Below are 25,883 nucleotides of genomic sequence, written 5' to 3'. Positions count from 1 at the left end.
CCAGTTATGAGGTTCATAATTGTACACCCCTGCACTGACCTGTTGTAAGGAAATGTAGTTATGCAAGCATTTGTTGCTTTGGCAATTGTTGTGCATTTGTTGGAAGCAGGCTGTTTTCTGTTGGGGTATAATACTGTGATTTTGTATGCTTCAGTCATACTGTTTGCTGTATGAGAATGTCAGCATACTAAGTAGATCAAGAATGTAGATGTGGTGATGACTGTTGCGGAGGTCAGATCAGATGGGCTAGTTTAACTTTCAAGTCAGTTTAGGTTGACTTACATCAACTCATGCCATTCTGCACACTTATAAAATTGAAGGAATAATGTCAAAACATATCTGACTATCTATATAGGTACATAGGTAGCTAGATAGATATGTAAAGACCATGAAGTTACAACACCTCTTTCCTTGATTAGGCTGAATTGAAATACCGTACTCAGTTACTGTACTGTGCTGGTTGACAGTAGTAGTCCAGAAGCTCAGGCCTCCTTCCTAGTGGTGCATTCATGGTGACAGATTAAAAAACAGATTTCTTTTGAAAAGAGAGGCAGTGCAGATACCTAAGAAGCAGGCATAATTAGCCCTAGCTATTTACCACCGCCAAGAATAGGACCAGATGGTTAAGCAAACTATCTCACTCAGTCACAAATTAGACACAAAATACATGAGAACATTATTGCATGTGCATAATTCGTATGAAATCTGTTAGAGATTTCCATTAGAGTTTGGTTAGCCCAGTCTTGGTGGAGAGGACTCCCCAAAATGGTAGAATGCATTAAGAAATACTCTCATGGTGAAACCTTGATGGCAGGTTTGTATTCATTGTAGGAGTGTAATGGCTGTATGGTAGTGAAACCTGGACAGTAAAGGAAGAGGATATTCACAGGCTCAAATATACAGAAATGACAATGATTAGGTGGATGTGCAGTGCGTCCTTGAATGCATGACCTGGGGAGGCAAGGCTTACAATGGAAGAGTTATGTGGAAGGATGGGACTGGAGTGTTTTGGTGTTGTGATGAGGAGAGATAGATTGAGGTGGTTTGGGCATATGGAGAGGATGAGGGATGACAAGTGGGTGCAGAAAGTGGGAAATGTGAACGTTGGGGGTAGGGTTGCAAGATTCAGACCGAAATAGACCTGGGACAGGGTCATAAAGTGTGACCTCAGATATAAGGGACTGAAAAAAAGAGGCTGCTAGAGATCAAGCAGCATGGAGATCTGCCATTAGGTGACCAAGGTTGATGAATGCAATCATATTGGAGCCTTTGCGAATGAAACGAATACAGTTTAGTTCTTTGTAGCTTATACCTCACTCTGTGACCCAAAATTGTTCCCTATAACCTCACAGTACTTGATGGCAAGTGTGTAAGAGACCAGGAAAGGTGAGGGAGAGAAGGAGAGTGAGACGGAGGTCAGACTGTGTGGGTAGTGAACCTTTGCTTATAATGTGCACAGTAAGATATAGCAAGTGCTTTTGGATGCCAATTCCACTATAGTCGAGATTTTTTGTTTTTTTTTTTTTTTTTTTTTTTTAAATGAAGATTGTGAAAGCACTTTCTGGAGGCTTGAGTCCCCGAACTACATTCTTACAGTAGCATATGAAAGTGAAGGCATAGGCTGGTAGTATTAAACTACCTCTTTGCATGAGCAAGCTCTTCGTCGTTCCAGTCGTAGTTTTAATGCGAAGAGGTTCCTCGTACGGCGCGCGAAGAGGTGTCTTGGGGTTGAAAGTACTGGAATATGAAGCAGGAGCATCACCCACCTCTTCCCAAATATCTTCGTATCCTTTTTTATACTACTTTACATTCACGAAATGCATTTGCAATTTTTAAAAATGTTTGTTATCATTTTTTTGTGTGTGATACTATCTTTAATTATAGATTTTTAGGAGACTGGTGCTACCCATTTATGATCAAACTACTGCTACCATTATAGAGCTCAGTGACTGCTACATGTGCACAGCCCAGTCGTTGACTTCTATCATTCCCAAGTTACCTGTGTCTCATACAGTGGTGATCCAGGCAACTTCACAGCTTATTTCCGAGAGCACTTTATGTAACAGACTTGTAAACCATTCCACTTTTCACTACTGTCTTCAGAAAGGCAAGCATGTGGTATATTTAAGGCCGTGGTTAGATTACTGCCATCGCTGCTAAATTCTAGCTGCCCTAATCCTTATCACTTCCTTTTTACGGCAGCCATAACTTAACCTAAATAACCTAACCTATTTCTAACATAGCAGAAAAAAACAAACATGACTTCTAAATTCTAGCGGTTGAAGCTGAACTGTAGCAGTATGAGCCTAACCTAACCTAACTAAAACTGATCTGACCTGACCTAACCTAACCTATTTCTAACTTAACTAAACCACCAAACCAAGCAACTTAATTCTAGCTGCTGTAATCCTAACCGTGGTTAGGATTACGGAAGTCGCCGCTAAATTCTAACTGCCGTAATCCTAATCATTTCATTCATTCATTCATTGCCAGACGCCATGTATCCCACACGGGGTGGCCAAGGGCTTAGAGTTAATTGTTTTACAGGGAGGGGCACTAATCCTCCACCAACCCCACTTGACACGTAGGGATGCCAACAGCATCTGGTGTTCCCAGGCGGTCACCCATCCAAGTTCTAACCAGACCCAATCACTGCCTTAAATTATACCAGGTGCTTACCTTTCTGAAGACAGTAATGAAAAGTGGAATGGTGTACAAGTCTGTTAGATAACATGACCTGATCTAAACTAACCTATTTCTAACCTAACTGAACCACCAAACAAAACTGCTAAATTCTAGTTGCCGTAATCCTAACCACCATTGGACCCCCTCTCAAGTATTAAAGTATCAAGTATTAAAATTATTTCCTACCATTGGACTTATTCGGAGACGTTGTTTATCAGATTTAGCATGTTATTTTCGCAATATATTACATGAGAGAGTAAACATAAAACAGATGACGGCAAACATGCGCTCCTCCGACGTACCAATCTCACGATTTCTCTCCCAGAGAGCACCTCCGCAGCATACCAACCCTTCCGTAGTCTCCTTCTGGGAAGAGGCTGTTCAGCCGGGGTTTAAAGGTACCAAACTGGGAAGAGCCTCTTCACGAAGATGCTTCACGAGAAGGGGAAGAGGTTGTTTAATACTACCAGCCTTAGCCTCTTCAGTTTGATTCTGATTGATATATTTTTATTTTATTCTTGCGACTTTGTGATGAGTTTATGCATTTTGGGAGAGTGCTGAAAGAGAAAGTGAGGACTATACTTAACTCCTCCAGTTCAGAAAGTTTGTCCTATGCTGAATAGCATTGTATAAATACAGTAGCAAGAATTTTGGATAGATACTTCATTGGCTGGAAGGGGTTAATTTTGAGCTGCCTTTGTTATCATCTAAAGAGGAAAATTATCTATTGCCTTTATATATATGGTATATTCTGTATATATACATATATATAAATATATATATATATATAGTTATAGCAATAATTTACTTAGTTTTTTATTTATTCATTTATTTATTGCCATTTTATAGCCCTTCCTTTAATGTGGTCCATCTTAGGGACAGAATGATTTTGCTTCAAGTAATTGTTTCATTTATTGTGAGTGATTTTCTTCAGTTATGCCTGCTGATGGTAGTGAATGGGTGTTCTTATGAGGGGAAAGAGGGAGGTGTGTTTGAAATGAGGTGTGGATGCAGCTCTGTGAGACTTATCAGTACTGAAAGAAGTTCAGATTATCTATTTTCTGTAAAATCTTTGATATTCCCTAGTAGATCTGCATTCATAGAGGAGAATATCTACCTCCAGTTTTTGTCAGTTTCAAAGCCATGGAAATGCCAGGACAAAAATTGACAGACACTCTCAGAAGTGCAGCATATGTACATCAGTCAATCCACATTGATTCCAGATATCTCAAATGATGCAGATAAACCACAGGGAGAGATGCCATATGAGTTTAGTACACAGTTAAGCTCTTTGCTAACCATGGTTAGGAAATAGTGATATTTTTCTTAGCCTGCATTGGCCTGGGCTCACCATTTTCAGGCCAGAATTCCATCCTGTTCATAATTATGAATGAGTGTTCTTCATCTTGAGATTCTGAGTATGGTGCTTGGTATGTGCATGCAGTAAATACTTGTCACTCTACTTAGAATCTGGTAACAAACAAACATTCATAAATACAAAAAGTATACCATAGAATTTTGGGAAAGTTGAGCAGCCCTACAGTGCTTGGTGGTACTGTGGTTGTATAAGCAACAAAGTTGTCTCTTTCCTTGGATACTGACACCGCCATGGTTCATACAGAAAAATCATTAACCCCTAGCTGGCAACAGAACTATATATAAACTGCAAAATCTACTAAAAAGTTGTGGGGAAACTATATATAGACACTTCTCCAGAAATTGTCCCCTGTAAATCATAGCAGAGACTATAGTAGGCAGTGTTTAAGTGCCTTAGAGCCTCAAATATCCCTAACTGGCAATGTACGGGTTGCAAGTAACTTATGTAAGGTAGCCAACTCAGTGACTCAGTCAGTCTGTTCCCAGCTCTTAGAGGGGACACAGCATTCATTTGTTTCTCCTATAGACCTCAATTTCTAATTTTCTTTTGATATTTGGATATTGTAGACATAATCATGTCCTACACAAGGAGGAACATTAGTGATGATGAGATACAACTTGTTCTAGATCAGGATTTTGATGATGATTTCACTGATGATATTAGTAGTGATTCTACATCAGATAGTGATGGTGATGACACTGATGGTGGTGATGAATCACAACTTGAGATTGCAGAGGGGCCATATGATAATCTGTTAAGTGCAGAAGCTGATGGCAGTGATGACAGTTCTTCAGGTGGGCAGTTGAGCCATGCTCCAGTTAGTAGAGAATGATTACCATTTACTGGATACACACGGGTCAAAGTAGTTTTGGGAAATCCTCAGGACTCACTGGAGATTTTTATGTCATTTGTAGACAAAAATATAATGGAACATATAGAAACAAACAAATATGCTGCAAAGGACTGTGAAGAAAAGAGAAGGAAAGGGAAAATGATGAGAAAGAGTAGAGATCTGTGGAAGGAAACTATTGTTGGGGAGAGGTATACCTTTATAGGTTTGGTCATTTTACAAGGCATAGTAAAGAAGCCTTTAAGCTGTTCATACCACTCCTCCAACCAGGTGCTTGCAACACGCTTTTTGCTTTGTTAATGAAGTATAGCAACTGTTCCACATTGCGGTAGAGTCTATACACAGATTATGTTAAAACCTTACATGCGGTAGAGTCTATATATAGATTATGTTAAAACCTTACATAATGCGGAGTAACTATATTTATGTTCCAGTCCTGTGGCTGGGGGCATCTGTTTAAAGACAAATTTTTTGTGTCATTCTCATCTACTGCTGCCGCTGGCTAAGGGTTAATTTTCAAGCAGTTTTTAGGGTGCAGACATATACAGAATAGCCTTTAGAATCATGCAGCCTTCAATGGTACATTAATGCAAACAGCATTTGTAAGTGAGAATATAGTTGCCTGTAATTTGAGATATTGTCATAGTGAATGAATTAAATACAGTATATGCATGGCAGACCAGCAGTCGTATGGAGTTAACAGTTCGAGTTGGCAAGGTTTAGTAGGATAAGCTGAATTATATCGCAAACAGACTTCATCCACAAGGCTGTTTGTTGTTGGGTAATTAATGTAATTGTAAAGGAGTTACCTTAGTAAATAATTTCAGTAACTACTGCACTGTTTGAGTATCTATCTATCTACCTATCTACCTATAAACTGTATATATATTATCAAATCTGGTACTGATAAGTCTGGAAGATCTGATTTTGGTATTCCTGGTATGGATCTTTGTACAGTATTTCCTCATTATATGTCAGGGATGGTTTTCAAGATATCACAACTCTTTCCAGACAACTGCATCTGTAAAGTGAGGGATACTGGTAAATCAACTTTACAGATGGCATTGGATCTTCAATTAGCAGTTTTCCTTTAAATTACTGCAGATTTGGCAATTAAAAAAAGAAGAAGAAAAAAGAAATATAACAAGGCTTTTCTGTATGGTACGAAAGAGAATGGTATGAAATGTGGGAGCACTGGTATACAAAATTTCTTGGGGTGGATGGATATAGCATGTTATCACCTGGACAGAGGAGATGGGCATATTATATAGAATATGAAGGTAATTGATATATTGTCCTACCCTCCTGTGCATAGCAAGGTAAGAGAAGTCAGAGAATGTGTTGCCTGTGTGATTGGTTTGTCTTTTAACATGTGTATGTGAGTGATCGAGAAGTGCAGAACAAACCTTGAGAATGAAAGTGGTGAAGCCCCATTCATGAGCAGTAGTTACATGTTTTTTATACAGTAAATATATTTATTTTTCTGTATGTGCAGTTCTGAATGGTAAAGCGTGTATGTGATGTATTCATTAGGATGTGAATCTGATTGCCACAAAATTTCATTGCTGAATTTAATGTAATGTGTAGGCAGTTAGTTATACTAAAGTTATCATAACATGCTCTTAGATCAGCAAATATCTGAAAGGCATTGTGATACTTGATGTCTTTCTATATAAACCTTGTGTTTTTAACCACCATAATCCTCCATATGTGGTGGTAAAGGAGTGTGCTTTATATAATGGATAAGAATTTTATGGTCGGTGCTCTTATTTCATGTGCTTTCATGAACACATACACAGAAATGCATGGTGCAGTCACAGTAAATCAGTGATTTTGATTCTCCATCTGTGATATTATTATCTCCATTTTATTTTCATATAAGAGCTATTATTTTTCTCATTATTATACTGTAGGTTCTTCACTTATAAATTCTTAAGTCATGTAGCATGAATTTTATATATATATATATATATATATATATATATATATATCATAGTTGGTAAACCATGACAGTTATGCAGCTGTTAATTTGTGATAAATCAGTTTAAATTTTGTTCCTCTGTACAAAGGAAAAGGGGAGAGAGAAGTATGTGGTAACCATAGGGGTATTTGCCTTCTTAGTGTGACTGGTAAAATATATGGTAGAATACTCATTGATAGGGTTAGGCATATGACAGAGGAGCTAGTTGGAGAAGAACAAGGGGGATTTAGGAAGGGAAAAGGGTGTGTAGATCAGATATTTGTTCTAAGATGTTTAGTGGAGAAGTATCTAGAGAAGGGAAGGAAAGTGTACGCTGCCTTCATGGACTTGGAGAAAGCTTATGACAGAATAGATAGGAAAGGTATGTGGAAGGTATTAAGAATATATGGAGTGGAGGGGAAATTGTTGAGTGCTGTGAAGAGTATGTACGAGGGAGCTAGGGCTACGGTGCGAGTGGATGGTGAGCTGAGTGAGTTCTTTGATCTCAATGTGGGACTGAAACAGGGGTGTGTAATGTCTCCTTGGCTGTTTAATATATATATGGATGGGGTCGTAAAGGAGGTACAAGGTAGGGCAGTGGATGTGGGGGTGGCCTTAATGAATGAGGGTGAGATTTGGAAGCTTCCGGTGTTGCTGTTTGCTGATGATACAGTATTGTTGAGTGAAGATGAATGGGAGTTGCAAGGTTTGGTGAATGAATTTGGGACAGTGTGTAGGAGGAGGAAGCTGAAAGTTAATGTAAACAAAAGTAAAGTTATGGTGTTTGAGAGGAATGAAGTCACAGAGTGTGCAGTGAGGTTGGATGGTGAGGATATGGAGAATGTGAGTGCATTCAAGTACTTGGGTAGTGTGATGAGTAAGGATGGAACTTTGGGGGATGAAGTACGTGAAAGGGTACAGCAGGGAAGGAAGGTTGTTGGCACACTGAAAGCAGTGATGAGAAATAGGGAGGTGAGTATGGAAGTTAAGAAGTCACTGCATGATGGTATTGTGATCCCTACCCTGACGTATGGAAGCGAGGCGTGGACCTTGCAAGAGGGGAACAAGTCAAGAGTGAGAGCAGTGGAAATGAGTTACTTGAGAGGAGCATGTGGAGTGACATGGAGGGACAGGTTGACGAATGAAGAAGTGAAGGAACGTTGTGGGGTAGATGTGGATGTGGTTGAAAAGATTAGGAGAAATACACTGAGGTGGTTTGGACATGTGGAGAGGATGGAGAATGAAAGACTGACTAAGAGGGTGTATGTAGGTGAGGTGGAGGGAGGGAGAGGGAGGGGTAGACCGAGGATGAGGTGGAGGGATGGAGTTGAGAGGTATATGAGGGAGGGGGGGGTGAGTTGGGGGGAGGGGAGTCAAATGGTGGGTGACAGAGTGACTTGGAGGCGTTTTGTCTGCGGCCACCCTTTGCGGGATTAGGGCGTCGGGCTATAGATAGATAGATAGATAGAGATTCTTTTGGGCAGTTGGACTGCAGTGTGTAATAGATTGAGCATCAGGAGTGTGTTAACTTTACAGTTTTGAACAGTGTTGGTCATTGTTTATTTACTCTTGAATATCAGTGTGATTTAGTGAAACAGTATGTGAAATGCAACAGTTTTGTAGACAGTATATGGCATTGGATGGGAAGTAGGTCATTATTGTTATCAGTGGGTAAATGAAGATACATATTTGTCTAATGCTGGATATTGCAACATCATGATAGGCTACTCTGTTTGTCTCACCACATTATTAATGAAGTTCAGCAATTCTTTGAGAGGATATGTCACTGTATACCAAGCCGTGACTGGCAGACCAGAGCTTCTTATAAGATAAATACCTGTAGTACTATTTTTATACTATACAGTATATTAATATATGCTACGTTGAGTTGATGTTGAGTGATGTGTTAATTGTTACAGTAGTTTCTTGTTAGAATATATCCTTTTAGTATATGGAAGTGACCGTACAACCATCATTGTACTGGAATGTTACATAAGCCTAATGTGCTTGACTGTGTGTATAATACTAGCATTTTACTTACATACTAGGCTTCTATGAAGTTCTGAATGACTGTGCATTCTTCACTCACTATGTTACTGAAATGTGTGCAGCAGCATTGCGTGGTGAGTGAACCTATAATACTCTTGTGTGTTTGAGTGTGTCCGTGTAAGCAGAGTTCTGCAGATGATCCTGTGTCCTGAGTAACCCACTGCACTGACCCTGTCCTGTTCCCTTTCACTACCAGCCCTACCCCTCCTCCTCCAACAAGAACCCATATGACGAAGGTTCAGACTGGCAGTCGGTAAGTTCATTGTTGTGTAAAATGCATGACTCTTGATGATGTTTTCTTAGCTAAGAAAGATAAATTGCTCAGGTATTTTACATTATTTTTTGTTAAGAGTTGTTCAGAGAGTATGTCATTTAGTTAGTACTTAATTAACCAAAATGCAGGAATTAAAGTACAGTATAATGGAATACTGTTCTTGTATGCTGATTTAACATAGTCATAATACAGTATACTGTGTAGTGCAAAGGAACTAGTGTTTTTCAGAAATGAAATTGGTACAGTATGTCTCTCTTCTGACTGTCTTAGTTGATGAAACATCGTTCAAGAATATTTCAATGCTGCTTTTTACTCTTAGAGATTTGGAAGAAGTGTTTGGTAAGTCTTTTGTATCATTTAATTTCTTTGTTGCCTATTGGAGCCATTCAGGGTATTTGCTTTCTATCCTTGGTTCACTGGCTTCTTGCTGCACCATAAGAACTGTTTTCACTGTGTAGATTGGTAATTTTATTACTGGTGATTAACCAATAATTAAGTGTCAAAGTTTTATTGGTTGCATGTAATGTAGTGATAAATTTAATAATTTTTCATTCATATTGTTGAATATTGTGGCACTGGAGGAAAAGCAGCTTAACCCTATTACTGGTAGGGATTTTCCATAACATACTCCATATCTGATGTTATCTGGAATAAATTTTTTGAGTGTGACAATATGGTGAAGGACTTACAGCAATACATCCTCTTGAATCAAGTGGATTTTTTAATTTAGTCTTTTTACTTCCAGATAATTATATTCTATTTAGGAAGTTCCTCCCATGTTGAAGGGCTTAATGAAGGCTTTATTTTGAAAAGCCTCTTGAGCTGAATAAAATTGCCTAGAAGTAGGAAGAACATGAATAGTCTGTCATCAGATTGAAAGGGTTAACTTTTTGAAAGATAAGAATTTCCCATAACTGAATAATTGTCAGATTCTGTATTAGAATAAACTGTGCAAGTGCAGCAGTAGTAATAGTATTTGTAGTTGTAACCCTAGGTTCATCTGAATGTGAATCCAGTATACTGCAGGCAGAAAGTTGCCTCCCCTTCTGCAGTGCACTATCCCCTTTCCAGGGATAGGGAGGAAAATGAGGGGTGTAGTAGAGCAACCTAAATATGTCAGCACCATTGCACAAAAGTGTCCCTCTACAGCAGTCCCAGGGAAAGGATTGAATTGAGCATGACTGCCACACATAAACACAAAGATAGTGAGAGGAACATTTAAACCTACCACAGAATGAAGGGGAGAGATGGTATTATGACACCTTGATGATAGTCAGGGAATCATCTCTTTTCCCAGTTATGTCTGAACAGTAAAAACTACTGAAACTTAGCCAAAGTCATGGACTAATGCATGTCTTGGATGGTTCAGTTTTTCCAACGTGTTCAGCAAACATTTGAAAGGGACTTAGTTGTTTGACACTGCCAAGGTGAAAGGATGGGTGTGCAGTAGTGTGACTGGCCTACTGAGTTGTTGTTTCCTGCATCCATATTCAAATCAAAATGAGATTTTACTGGAACCCCCCAACCCCCAGTGGCTGTGCCAGGAAACATTACTGTCACTGAGTTGCTGTTGGACCTATTATTCAATTAGCCTGCCACCACACACAAACCTGTGTTATCACTGCAGAGTGCTTGTTATCTCTCATGAGTTTGTAGGTTAAGTAGGTTGTGAAACTTTGAAATTTCAACCTTTGGGAATGTGTAGAGGAGGTTGAAATTTGATGGGGTCAGTGTGAAAGGGGATCACAGTTTTTTTTTTTTTTTTTTTTTTTCCCCCACCAAAGTTTAGGTTAGATAAACTGTAAGAGTTTGAGAGTTTGATGTTTAACCTTTGGGGATATGTAAAGGTGACTGAAATCTGATGTTTTCATTTTGAATTAGGATCAGCGCCCCTCAGTGAATTTCAGCCTAATTTTGGTTAGGTTAAGTTTGGATGGCTCAGAATTTGAGTTTTCATGGGATAGATATGTACAGTAGTTAGATAAGTGAATTTGTAGGTAATGGTAAAAATATAAAGATGAGTGGATGGATAAATATATTACATAGATGTATGATTGGATGAATGGATAATACAGATGTACGGATACTGGTGGGGTCTAGCAACTCATTCATGCTAAGTGGGGAGGTGTAAAGCATCACCAGGCTATTCGTTCTCTCATGAGTTTATATTCATTCTCTCGACTTCAGGGTTTTAAATACATTTTGGTGGACCCTCATGTTTTAACATTAGCCCTTTCCCTAAAGATTAAACAGTTTGGCTGTTGTCAATCAGGGAGTGGTTGCCCTTTTTTACTTCACATGCTGTTGATAGTTTTCTCACTCACACGTTCTCTTGCCTTGTTTCTTGATCCTACGTCACCTCATCCTTAGGTGAGAAAATAGATCAGGGTGATGATGAAAACGATGAATTACAGAGCGTTTGTACAGAATATTGTAGGTGCCTGAAGAGTGCATGGTTGGACTCTTAGGTAACCTTGCACATTAAGTGCTGCCTTGTAGGGTAGGAAGTGGAAGAGAAAGACACGGGAAATTTTCACTGATGAAGCAGATGCAGTGGAATAGTTGGTGAATTTTTGACCGTGTCTGTACATATTTGGAGAGACAAGGACTGAACTTTCATTATTGACGAGGAATGACTTATAATGATGCCTTTTCTGTATTAAGGCTGTGTATTGCACTAGTGGCATGCAAGGCTATGCCTGTAGAATGCAGTGTGATTTTGTATGCCATGATTTCTTATTTGGAGGAAGGAAGGCTCTAGTTTTTCTGTTGCACCTGTTGAACAAAATGTGGAAGGTGGTGATGCTAGCCGCCAGGAGATTAGCCATAGTGTTTTGTGTCTCAGAGCTTTGGAAGAACCCTTCCATCTTTTCATCATATTCCAAGTATCCTGGATGTTGTGTAAATGCAGATTATTTGGGGGGGGGGGAATAATGGAAACTTGTTCGGCTTATGGAGTATGGAGGATTATTCCCAGTGTTCTGTTTGATAACTGAAGGCCCCCCCCCCCCTTTTTTTTTTTTTTTTTTACCAAGTAGTTTTCCTGTGATATATTAATTTCATAGCAACACACTAACAAGTTTTTTTTTTTTTTTGAAAATAAAACATATATAGAAGTGACACTGACTGGGAAAGGGAGACGAGGGATGGACAGTCAGTGATCCATACCTGATTTTTGACGTGAGAGGAGAAACTCATTCGACAGACTGAATAGTCTGTGGATGGGGATGAATAAGCTAAACACCTTGGCAGAAGTGGACCTTTCTTTGTTAGTCAGTGATCCTTATCCCTGATGTCCTTATGTGGCAGTAAATGCCTGGTCTTCTGGTTGTGGATCAACAAGAAGTACTGTATGTAGGAATTGGTTTTTGGGCTTGAAAATCCTCAGACTGAAGATCAGTATCCCTCTGCCTGTGATTGTGGAAGATTCTTGGTCATGGCAGTTGTGGATTGGGCACCTAGGAATTTGAAGTTATTTTATGTCTGACATGGTGCTGAAAGATTAAAGGCAGGATGTTGTCTGTTATTTAATCACCCATACACCCTTACTCTTTTAAGAATGGTAGTGAAGAAAGTCACTGATATAGGAAGGATGTGGACCTTGGTAATGCGCCAAGTCACTGCCAGGTGTCTGATCATTAATGCCACAGAGCACCTACCGTAGCTTAGGGCAAAAACCATTGAACAACGACCCAGGCAGACCATAACCCAACTCATAATGAGGAGTAGGAGGACAGCCATATGTTTGAAGTCCAGGCAGTAGAGAGTTGGCAGGTGGCCCAATACCTGACATGCATTTTGTTGTGAGGTGCAGGAACAGCATGGTAATTTTGTCACTGGAGCAGCAGCAGAGTGGTAGCGTGTTATTTGGGCAAAAGATGGACAAGATGCCATCAAACCAAGGCCCAGTATGCCCTAGCACCAAACTCAAGGCAGGCAGTGAGCGAGCATCACCCCTCCTCCACCTCTGTCTGCCTGCCTGCCTGCCTGTCTCTCTCTCTCTCTCTCTCTCTCTCTCTCTCTCTCTCTCTCTCTCTCTCTCTCTCTCTCTCTCTCTCTCTCTCTCTCTCTCTCTCTCTCTCTCTTTCACACACACATATGTCTCTCTCTCTCTCTCTCTCTCTCTCTCTCTCTATATATATATACACACACACTGGGTATACATTGTTTGTTTGTTCGTTTGTATGTAGGTCATGAGGGCAAGTAACAGGTCCTTCCACATGAAGAGTTATGCAACCTATTTCTTCTTCCCTGCACCTCTTCATTTAGGGTTGTATACACACTGGGTCATGGAGATAATTTGAGTAGCAAAGAGACTGCCAGTGTGGGAGGCATTAACCCCTTTAGATCATTTTTATAAAAAAAAATTCTTCCTCACTCCAGATGATTTTATTCAACTTCAAGAGAATCTTTAGTGTAGAATGGATTGATGGATGTTATATATGAGCATTCCACGTCAAAAAGTCTCTCGAGAGATAAATAAATTTGTTTGATATAGCAAGCATAAAATGAAAAATATATATATCACTGGATTGAACTCTGTGGATTGTTCCCACCTCGGCATTCTTTTTGTGTATTGCTTCACTCTTCATTACCCCATCAGGAGTGTAGGTGCCCATGGCTAAGCTGTGTAGGCTAGACATCTATTTATATTAAGAGTGACCAGTTGCATACGCTTGAGTGGCATCATGAGATAAATAACGCTAGGCACCTCAAGATTCAAACTCTTATGTGTCTTATCCAGTTAGAGCATCTTAATGTACCAGACCAACAGGCATCAATTCGGTGGCTACATGGTTGCCAACCAGAGCATTCAGTGGTGTCCTGGGTTACAGGCAACCATTTGGCTTGTCACATTGTGTAGGGCCACTTAAAGTAGCATTTAGGGGCATTTTTATATGGTTTCAATATTACTGAAGTTACTGGGATGAAGAATCTATCCACCACAGTGCCTGTGTGTGGCAGGCAGTGGCAGCTTAGCACTAAAGTACTGTCATCACAGTACAGTTTTTGTATTCAGCTTTGGACTCCCTTTTAATGAAGGGATTAAAACCAGTCTCCATTAGCCCTTCAGTGCAGTGGTGATTTTTGCCGTAGAGTTACCTTTGACAGTGTGATGTAGGTGAGGAAAGACCCTTCTTTGTGAAGGTGTTAGGCTACTCCTTCTCAAGTACAAACATGACTTTACAGCAGAAGAAAATGGGTTTTTGGCCATGAGAAACTTGTTTTGTTTTTTTTTTTTTTTTTTTTTTTCCCCTGTGTGAAAATAGTAGAGCAGTAATATATTTTCATCAGCAGTTGAGAATAGTCAGTATGAGGAAATTATGAATTTATATTGATGCTGTACAAGTGTGCGGTTTTCAGAATTACTTATGATATTTATAGGAATGACTGCTAGTGCTGCACATTGGGATGTGTTAATTATTCACATGTAAATTTGGTGTTCTAAACTTCATCAGGCAACTTTACAGTTGAGTATGATGGACTTCATTACTTAAATTTGCTTTTGAACAGATTCAGTTGAAAACATTAAATCCACTGAGAAAACTAAAGACTGCCATAGTGTTCTTGAAGCTGTATCAAGGAGAGACATGGAATGTGATGTGAATGGTGGTAGAGAATGTGGAGACTAACGTACAGTATAGGGCTTCCTGCTCACCCCTCTTACTCTTCTTCACTCAGTGTCATCGCATCTTACCTATTGCACTGCAGTGTTGTACAGTGCTGGCAGTGTCCTTGTTATCTGCCAGGGATGTGTTCTATGATATACCAACTTTTTTCATACAGTTGGTACACTACAAATCAGTTTTATAGGTAGCAGTGGCACTGCAGTGTTTTTTTTTTTTATTTGAGGGGGGGGGGCATATTTCTGTATCTATTTATCTATCTATAGATAGATAGATAATAAGGACTTACTGCATTTCATTAATATCATACAGTACTGTAATCTTCACTTATATGAAATATTCAGTATAATAGAGAGAAGAGGAGAGACCAGTGTTGCAGAATTTCATATAAATTTGAGAAAGATGCACTCATCATAAATTTGTCAGTGGAAGGGTAATGATAGTGATGGCAGAAATATTCACGGTGTTTGAACTCATGGCAACTTTGCACAAATATGACACATATGACGACTTTGACTATGACCTTCTGCATCTGGTAAGAGTTATAGATGTTCTGCTTTTTTATTTTTCCAAGTAGATAAATGTACAGTACTCATCATGTCATATGGTTGTATAAGAGTTCTGTTTTTAGATATATATTTCATGACTGCTCTACTTTGTGTGTGTGTGTGTGTGTATGTGTGTGTGTGTGTGATAAATTTAGGAAAGATAGAGGATTGTATTTTGAGCTTGTGATAACTTTAAAAGTAGCAGTAGAGCAGTACAGATATTCAGTACATATAATTATCAGATCAGTCTTAGCAGCCATTTTTTGTGAGTAGTTCCTTCATGCCACTATTTGATGACTTTATTCAGTATTGGAATGTGTCTAGTGGGAATCACAGAAGGCTGTATATAACCCCCAGTTCAAAAAGAATATTGTAAGCTATGTGTGATCGTCTGGGGATAGCAAGATTAAAATGTGAAGAATGACCTCTCACTGAAGGGGTTATTGCTTTACAACTTATACAGGAGAAGCTTTGAGGTAACAGCTATGAAGATTTAAATGAATTAAACAGATTTTATGTTTGATAGAATTAAAATTATTGTTATGAAAAGGTATTTTTGACATTGTTGCACACTTGTATGGTTGAAAGGAGACAAGAAGAGCTTATTTATTTCACTAACATATTCAACAACACATAGCCCATCAGCAGAGAAATTGAAGAAAAAGAACTTGAGCTCTTTCTTGTATTTCCCTCCCACTCATTCTAAACAGTTTGTCACCATGAATTCTTCACTGTTGTACTGTACACTGCTGATATTTTTATCTGTATACACACCCACAGAACCTGGACAAATGGAAGAGCTCACGTAGAAAGCGAAATGAGGAAGCTCTAGGGCGGGTGATAGAGATCAAGAAGAATGAGCAGGAAGAGGAACTGAGTAAGACTCGCCGGAAGAGCAAAACATTCAGTGAGATGAGGGAGGAGAAGTAAGTAGACTTTGTTGTTAAATCATCCTTTATGGCCCTATCAGGGACTTAGGGACCTGAGATGAAGCTACTCAGTCTGCACATTTAACATGTGAGTGACCAGTCCTCAATGCCTGAGTGGCTTCGAAGCAATAACCCAACCATTCCTTGGATATAAGCCATTATGAAGCATATCCAGTGGGCATGCCAGAACACTAGACCATAGGTGTCTACAGTATTTGTTGGCTGTTTGGTTAGCACCCTGTGTATTAAATGGTTTCCTGGATCACAGGAAATAGTTTAACTTGTTATTCAGTTAAGTCACCAAAAGGTGGCAGTATGTTAAGTAAATATTATAGATGCTTTATATATATAGATAGATAAATATAGATATCAGTATAGATATGCTGTATATATATGGGTGTGTCCAACCCTGGACTATATATATATATATATATATATATATATATATATATGGATGCATCTGACCCAGGACGTAGTACTGTATCTTCCCTAAGGCTTTGTAGTCCTGTAGTCATCATACATGCTGCACATATATACATGTCACAAATTCAGGATTAATGCTTGCTATCCTCAATACATACATGCTAGAGCTGTCTCAATTAGGACTAATATGTTGGCATTAGGCCCCCCCCCCCATTTATTTTTTTTTTTATTTTTTTTTTTTTTTTTGATGACATGTCAGTTGGTGTTGTGGAAGATCTGTAAAGTTTGTTTTAATGAAATTCAAACCATCAGACTCTTTATCTGCCCCAGGCTGGGATTGAATGCACATTAGAGAGACAGCAGCTAACTTCTCACTGATGTTAAAGATGTTCCAAAATATAATTTTTTTTTTTTCTCCTGTACAACTAGTACTGTAAATTGGAGAAAACTGTCATATTAGCTTTGTATGTAGCAGTGGAACCTAATAGGTAATTTATTGTAATTTACTGATGATTTAAAATAGCAAAAAAGAATGTTTGAAAGGTGACAGGTAATGAGGATTGACTGTTTTGTGTTTAACTGTGCACAATCTTTGTGTAATGTTGAATGTACTGGATTTGAATTTTTATCTGTTGTAATTATATTCCTGCCATCAGGTGGCATTGATGTTGTTGTGCTGCCAGTATCAGGTAGTGTACACCACTTTCTAATATGATAAATATCCTTAACCCCTTTCAGCTCAGAAAATGGTCAGGCGTAGTCTGACTGAAGAGTTAATTCACTGGTAACCAAGGAAATTCCTCCTTTCCTCATAATTAATGCTTATTTCACGCAATCATGACTTAATACTGTACATTATTCAGGTTTTGGGAGTGCCCCAGTTCTGTCAGGTGAAAAACCACCCACAATCAACCAATCATTAACCTTACAGGACCAAGCGTGGGCGTCGTTACAACCTGGTGGTTCATGACGATGACAATAATGATCTCACTGGCCTGCTGTCAGGAGGTTCACAGAAGCACACTGGAGATGACACCAGAGGAGACAGCAAGGATGACCTCATTGATCAGGATAACAAGGATGCCAAGAGTGATGCTGGCTTCTGCACTGGTTCAGACACTGGCAGTGATGGTGTTTTTGCTGAGGATAACATCAGTGATACTTCATCTGCTTTGGTGGGTTTCGTGTTGATTTTCTTGTAAACCCATTCATTCAGTTAACATACAGGGTATTTTTAACTTTTTTTCCTTACTAGCACTAGACACCTTAGCCCATCTGCGAATGAGAAAAAGTCATGATAACGATGATGATGATGGTAATGATGATGAGAAGGCATCCCTCAGATGGTTTTATGAAACTTAAGACAGATTTGTAGTAGTGAGGGAGTTAACAAGGTAATATCTCCATTTTGAAAAGTTTCCAAATTCTGAGTAAGATCATGTAGTGGTAGCAGCAATAGAATACTGTTGAAAATATTTCTACATAGTGAAGTGTTTAGCCAAAAATTTTAGCTCTTCATGGGTATCTAAGACACTGATGTGACAGGTAGACCAAATAAACTTTATCATGCTGTAGTTAGCAGAGAACTGTTGAGCATAATTGCACTTATTTGGTAACTTTTTTCTCCAGGCAACCGGAGAGGAGAGGAAGTTCGTAGATATTATTTTTATTACATGGTATTCAAGAAGAATATTAAGAAATCAAGGGACGAAAGTAAACAGAAAGTAGAGGAATGCTCTTTCTGTTTGTATATTGATTATTATAATAAGATTCTATTGGTCACATATGTACTACATATACCTTACATATATTTGTGTCTCAGTATCTATTCCATCTATTTTTCAGGGTGATAAGAAGGAAGCCCATGACTCTCTTTTGGACTCAGGTGTGAGCAAGGAAGATGAGACTCACATCAATGGCCATGGCTCCTCCCTTCTTACGGAAGAGTTTACATCCACCACAGTAACACACACTGCCACCACCAGCCATACTGATGAGTACACCTATGACAAGGCAATAGCTGGGTACAAACAATATGCTGAAAACAGTGCCAAGAAGAGAACATCAAGCATCACTAGCTTAAATAGCAACACCAGCTACACAAAAGAGGATGACAAGAAAGATGAAAAATTTGGCATCACTAATCGTTCACCTAGTCCAGGGAAAGGCAAAAAGCTAGAAGGAATGGTGAACTTCTTTTCCAAAGAGATGGAAAGAGATTCTAAGATGAGTCCTGAACCTAGAGTAATTATGAGAGAGAAGTCTCCAAAAGTAGATGTAGGCAAGAGAAGATCAATGTTTGAGACCCGTGACCCGTCAAGTGAACGTGAGCAGAAACAGGCTAACAGGAGATCGTTAGATATGTCCAGCTCTCTCAAAAACAGAGTGGCTTCATTTGAGAACCTGGATACTGCTACCACAGTGGGCTCGAGAGTGCAAGGAGCAGCTCCCAACCGTGATATGAGTCTGCGCAAGAAGGTTGCATCATTTGAGAGGCTGGACACTGATACCACAAAATACAAAAGTATCACTCCACCAAGAGATGTGAAGTTCCAAGACAAGTTGGCAACCTTCACTAGCTCTGAGGTTGATACACAACTGATCAAGAAGAAGACACCTGAAAGAGATGTAAATTTCCATAAAAAACTAGCATCATTCACCAGCATGGAAGAAGAGCAGGAGTCTGTAGAACGCAACAGACCTCTGCCTCAGGGTGACCCAAGCTTAAAAAGCAAAATTGCATCATTCAGACAGATGGAACAGACAACTGAGGTGCAGAACTTTACCAGTTCCAAACAAGAATCAAATCGTCATAGAGACTCAAGAGATGAGCCAATGCAATACAGGGATCGTTCTGTTAGTTTGGAGAATCTGGATGAGCCAGTGAGTGAGACTAAACTCCGACCAACAGTTTCAATGGGCAGCATCCTGAGACGCACCCCTTCCACTCCTTACATGGTGGTAGATTTGGAAGAGCCAAGGGCAGAGAAGCAGTGTGAGACCGAAGTCAGACCATTGGTGAGTGTCCCACCAAGTTTATCCAGTAAAGGTAGTCCTGATGTGGACATCAAGCGTTCCACTGTGTACGAAACCGTGGAGAAATGTGAAGTCAAGCGGGATGTGGAATCTGCTCCCTTGTATTCCATTTTCAAGTACCTCAGCCCAGAGGTTTGTCAGTCATGTAGATTATCACTGAGTGTGACTTTTAGCCCTGCAGTTGACAGCTGTCCTTTTAATGCTTAAAATTTAGTAACCTGCAGTTTGAATAACGGTTGAATTTTTGTTTTAGAATTTAGTAACATTTTTAGGGAGCATTCAGAGTTGGCTTTTCAGAGAAGTCTTTTCATTATGCTAATTCAAGGAGCAAAAATACAGCAGCCATGACAACACTGTTATGGGATTAAAGAATATATACCTTTCACTTTGTTATATGAACAACAGCATTGCTTATCTCCAAGTGGTAAGGTGAACTATTGCCTATCAAGCAGCATGTAACATAGTAGATATATGGGCAGTTTAATAGTTCACCTTAGGATTTTTTTTTTTTTTTTTTTTTTTTTTTTTTTTTTTTAATACTACAGTCAGTCACACTTGAAATTAGAGCTCTGTTGAAATTGAAACTAGGTCTACGAAAGTAAACCTTAAAAAGCTTTTTCCAGCCTTGGATGTTGATCCATCCATCCGTCATCCAGTCCTACATTGCCCCATGAGGAGTGTAGGAGCCCGGGGCTAGGCAGTTGATCCTGACATTTAAGATGAGAGTGACATAATTTTGTTAAAAGGCAGAAGAAATTTTAATTACTCCTAATTCAGTTCATGCCAGTAGCTTTTCATTGCTAGGTGTCTTCTTTGAAGTTGAAGATAAAATTTACCAAGAGAAACTAAGCACTCCTCATGTGATTTTCAGTTTCTGGATTCTCTGTTTGAGCAACACACTGTTGGTGTGAGTTAGTCACAGATGGAGAAAAAGTGAAAAGCACTGCACAATGTAGTGATGCTGTATAGAAGCGTGAGTGGCTGGCCTAAATTTAGCGCAGATTGCTAGGCAGCATCTTTGAGGAAGCTGTGAAAGACAAAATTTTTAACCTGTTGACTGCATAGTGTCTCTTTTGGCTGAACAAAATTGTCTCACATAAGCATGTATAAGATACCCTAAATACTGTATCTCTTTAACAGTGGAAGAGCTAATTGAGAACATTTTTAACCTTTTTGTTATTCAGATTTCTCTCAGCTGAACAAAATCATCTGTTGTTAGCATAATAAATAATTGCACGAACCATAGCGAAAGGGTTAAGATTGCATAATGTAGCGATGGCCTCATTTGGAACAACTGTAGACACAGATAGGTTAGTTAGCTTAAGAGGTAAAGTATTGTATGTTAACTGTGATGTTGAAGAGAGAGCTTTAGGAATGAATTAGGGTGTTGAAGTGAGAACTTAAGGAGCGAATTAAGATGTTGTAAAGTGAATGTAGATTAACACCTGAGATAGAATGGACACATTCAGACTGCAAAAGGTAAAACTGAGGGTAATGTTGGTAGAGAAAGCTCATGTTTGATATAGAAGAAGAGTGTGGAACAGTACGTAAATGAAAAAGCAAGAAAAGCAGTTAAGGGTATCTGACGCATACAGTTTATCCTTATACCCTGTGGGAGTTTGGGTTCCCCAAACCCAGGAAGTCCAAAAGCCATAAATACTTACAATTACTGATAGCTGTATAAGTCATCCAGTCATTGTACACAAATTATAACAGCTAAAGTATAATAAACAGATGTTGGAACATGTATAAATGTGTAAATTAGAATACAAAATAATTACCGTAGTTCAGTTTAGTAGTTAAAAAAAATTTATGGTAAAAATAAGTTGATAGTGATTGTGTGCTCACCTTAAACATGCAAATATGTCAAGTACAGTACAGCAGCAGCATACTCTCTCACAGTATAAATTGTCAGTCAGTTTGAATTGAGGATGAGAAGCAGCAACTGTAATTCTACTCATTTGAAGGGTATATTGTATAGACAAAGCAGCCTAGAAATAGTTATGGCACAGTTATGTTTTGTTAGTTGGAGTTCCCTGGAGGAAGCAAGGTACTGAATATGATAATCATGAAAAAAGTTATGTGCACTTCCTTCACTGCAGGCAGTACCTGCACAATCGTGTCAGTGTATGGGAGGGACTTCGCTTTCAGCAATTACAGTATCAAATAGTGGTTGCGGTATAAATGTTAAGTGGTGCAAAGTATAACCGACACCTTTAAACCTTCTAATGACCATATAGCACTCAGTCATGTGATGAATACATGTAATATAGCCATTCCACAATTGTAACATCATAATGAAATCAGATACTGGGTATCTAAAGCATGTTTAGTGAAGTGTTTTTCTGTTACATTTTATAATGTTCATAGAGATTTTGGCATGTTTCCTTCAAATCACTTGAGTGGTGTATTGATGCTCACCATCAGCAAACTTTTACTCGAGTTGCAAGCTCAGACTGTTTTATACTGAGAGACGCTTCATAGAACGCAGCATTTGCATGGTTAGCCTCTAAGGAACAGGTGGGATATTTTGGGATATTATTTTTGCCACTTCCAGACAGTTTAGTTCAAGTTAAGGGAGGACCTTAGATTTGCAGAGCCCACTTAATGTTTTTCAGTCCCATCTCAGGCCATTGAGAATTATTGAGAACATTAGGACTCGTTCATGCTTCAGGTAGATGATTTTTATCAGCCAAGGAAAGCACCCAGCACTTTGAGGATTAAGTTTATGATTTTCAAAGATGATTTTCACAGCTTGGTCACTTAAATTGATTTTTTTTTTTTTTTTATTCAGTCATCAGTGCATTGTACAAAGCTTTTGGTTGGTGTGTACTGTATATAATTTTGTTCATGATGAAGTCTAATAATTTAAAGTGTTTGGTAATTATTTTTGTCATGTGTCATGCTTTATGCTTTGTTTCATTTATACATTTACACATTTCAGTCCTCATACATCCAGATACTGTATTCATCATTAATTTTCACCTGAGTTATTTGCATTTGAAATTTGTTTTTGTAACCTTGAATTTTTTGCATGTGATTGTGAGTAACCCTGTTGTGCATGTGATTGGCTATTACTGTTATTTTTTGCATCACTTTCAAACAGGTGAATGCACAGGTATTTGAGATTGCATCCAAACTACAGGAGACACCACTGGTAGGGTCCCCCATCCACAAGTCTCCCTCCCTTCCCCTGCCCACCTCCCCTGCCGCTGCTGCTGCGTGTGATGAGGACTCACTCGAGGCCACTAATGCTTACACTGATGACGACATTAATGAGGTTTGTCTTTTATGTATTTATTTTTTATTGTCTGGTGATAGAACCTACACTTACTTGCATGGCCAATTGTCTCTGCCCATATTCATGAACATAAACTTCTGCTCTGGTGTGGAGTGTTTATCTGTGAGTTTCTTCTTCTGTGCGGGAAACTAACCAGTAAATAATATGTTATAGTACAGTAAGTCCTCATTGTATGTCCCCGTCTCTCTCTCTCTCTCTCTCAGATCCTCAGTAAATTACAACAAGAATGACCCATGGGTTTTGTAAAGGTGATTTAGCAATTTTCCACACTTTGCAGTACCAGTTTCTGGAAATATTTTTTGATGTTTCGGAGCACTTCCCGTGCGTATGACGAGGACTTACTGTATAGGTTTGTGTGTAAAAAAGTGTTATTCCTCCATTAGGAGGTCCTGTAAACTTTTTAACCCTTAACTCCTTAAGACAGGTGTCCACATGTTGTGACAGACGCTGAAGATGGGCATAATTGGCCAAATGTAAACAAATTTTTAAGCCTTTGTAAGAACATGATGAGTAATTCCAGAGTAAAAATGAGGTACCATTGGAAAGCACATGCCTTCATAGGTGGCATTGCAGACTATTTGAACTTTCACTGGACGAGCAGTGATTTTTAGAAAATGTACTAAAATCTACATTTTTTCACTCCCGTGACCACTACCCGGAGCTTACCACAAGATGATTTTCACATTATAATTACTATTCAACGTTGCAGATACTATAAACATTCACTTTTTGATCACTGTGGTAGTTATATTTCACTGTATTGGCACTGCAATACTTGTACCGCACACTTGCAGTAAAATACATTTTCAAAACCATTGTGTAATACTGTTTTCCAGTAAACTGGACACTCCATATTATAATGATGATGATAACAGTATCACAAATCACGTCACTGTCGCGTCACTGTTACTGCAATGTATTTGTTACACAGAGGCACTTATGGAGAATAATATGTTTCCAGTATACAGTACAGGCAGATCCTGTGATATGATACCCCTATATACAATACCCTGGCATAGCAGTGGGGGTAGAAATGCCACCTTACCCTGCCAAACAATGGCCAGACCCAGGTATAACAATGGGTTTTGTTTTTTTAACCAATTTTGATTATATTTTACTTAAATTTAGTATTTAGTATGATCTATTAACTGTTTTTAGATTTCGATTAATGTGTTTTAGTCATAGGTAGGGTGAACATTGTCATTTTGGGGTACCAAGTTTGATTTTTTCCAGACTTTTTTATATGATTTTCAGATCTTGGGGGTTTAGGTGAGTTATAAACTGATTTTAGGCTTGGTTTAGCTTGTTTTAAAGCTATTTGGGGGTTTAGGTTAGCTAGAAAGTTGTTTCTGGACTCATTTGAGTGGGTTTAAGACTTGGTTTGGGGGAGAAACCCAGGGCTTAAAAACACATCCCTATACCCTACATGTTAAATCTACCCTGAGATACGATACCCCGCTTAGCGATGGGATTTTACTTAACCAATTGCATCATTAAACTGGGGTATGCCTGTACAGGTATATGAATATATGTAAATGTAACGGACTGCATATGCGGACACTCGTCTCCTAAGGGTTAAACATCAAGTATTGATTCATGTGTTTGCTGTGGATAGAGTCAAGTGATATTACATGCCTGTGTGGAATATCATCAGGTTTAAGAGTTTAGAAACGATTTCATTTTTATCAAAGATATCTTTGGTGACCTTCTAAGAGGGGAAAATTTGATAGTTTACTTTATCTTTTTTGGTTTTCAGTCTGTTTATCAGAAAATTATTATTATTTTATGTATTCATTTTAAGAATAAATGTCATACATGTGAATAGGGAGGACTGGTTCATGTGTCTTTGTGACATTATGTATACAATAGTTTCCCTCTGTTTATGTACCTGTACTTGTGGGAACTGTCTTGTGTTTACTCCTGCCAAATTATATATACTTATATATATATATATATATATATATATATATATATATATATATATATATAGTGTGATTTTTTTGTGCATGTTGTGTATCTGTAATTGGCATTTTGTTATGTTGTTTGTTTATGTTATATCATTGTGTCTACTGTTGCTTTCAATCTGATGCAGGTAATCAAGGATTATGAGACTGTGAATGAGGACTTCCCTACTCACAGTGACAACATCTATGAAAACATTGCAGATGAACCGGTATATGAGAATATCTATGAGAAGGTAAAGAAACACAAGTCTGTGGCATTGTAAATGAGTCTAGTATTTATTGGAAGTTACAAATGCTTTTGAAATTTTCCTCCGAGTTTAACTAATTCAATGCTGCAGTTTGCTAATATTCAGGAATGATAGGCTTCAGTAAGAGCAATTTCTAAAAAATTCAAATGTTTTTGTGTAATCTGAGAGTATTCATAGAACCAAACTCAGTTGTGCAGATTGTGAGAAAAGCATACCTCTATCCAGCCATGTTTTTCTGTGTGTCTGTGTATGTGTCTGTGCATATGTACATGCATGCTTATGATAGTTTTGTCAAAGCAATGTTTTACTGTTTTTTCCTCGTCAACATTCTGTGTCCCGAACAATTTTGCCAGGGTACACAATACATACTGTACACAAGTTTGTCTTGGGTGTGAGGGAATATCTGTAGGATTCAGCAACCTGGGTTTGGTGGAAGTGGAAGGTCACATAAAATTCTTTTAAATACCAGCCCTGAATAAGAGTAATACTGTATTTCTGAGTGATTGAAGTTGTATTAGCCAGTGTTGCATGTGAGTACAGTAATTACCATGTATTTAAAAGGTAATGTGAGCATATATGCAGTTGTAATGTCTTTAGAAAAAAGATGGTAT

General features: G+C 38.6%; 1 protein-coding gene across 1 annotated transcript in view; it reads left to right on the top strand.

Annotated features, from left to right (window-relative positions):
• Positions 1-25,883, top strand: part of LOC145406848 (uncharacterized) — a 123,871-nt gene that overhangs the window by 55,266 nt on the left and 42,722 nt on the right. The window contains exons 7-12 of the mRNA XM_080277956.1: positions 9,119-9,175; positions 16,152-16,297; positions 17,655-17,898; positions 18,569-19,891; positions 22,866-23,039; positions 25,153-25,257. Of these exons, the coding sequence (XP_080134082.1) occupies positions 9,119-9,175; positions 16,152-16,297; positions 17,655-17,898; positions 18,569-19,891; positions 22,866-23,039; positions 25,153-25,257 (2,049 nt within the window). The remainder of the gene's footprint in view (positions 1-9,118; positions 9,176-16,151; positions 16,298-17,654; positions 17,899-18,568; positions 19,892-22,865; positions 23,040-25,152; positions 25,258-25,883) is intronic.

The sequence above is a fragment of the Coenobita brevimanus genome, chromosome 71 (assembly GCF_032717465.1).
Source record: "Coenobita brevimanus isolate Jiangsu-jjx chromosome 71, ASM3271746v2, whole genome shotgun sequence".
Classification (NCBI taxonomy): Eukaryota; Metazoa; Arthropoda; class Malacostraca; order Decapoda; family Coenobitidae; genus Coenobita; species Coenobita brevimanus.
The sequence above is the reverse complement of the archived record's forward strand: the minus strand, read 5'-3'. Positions and strand labels throughout refer to the sequence as shown.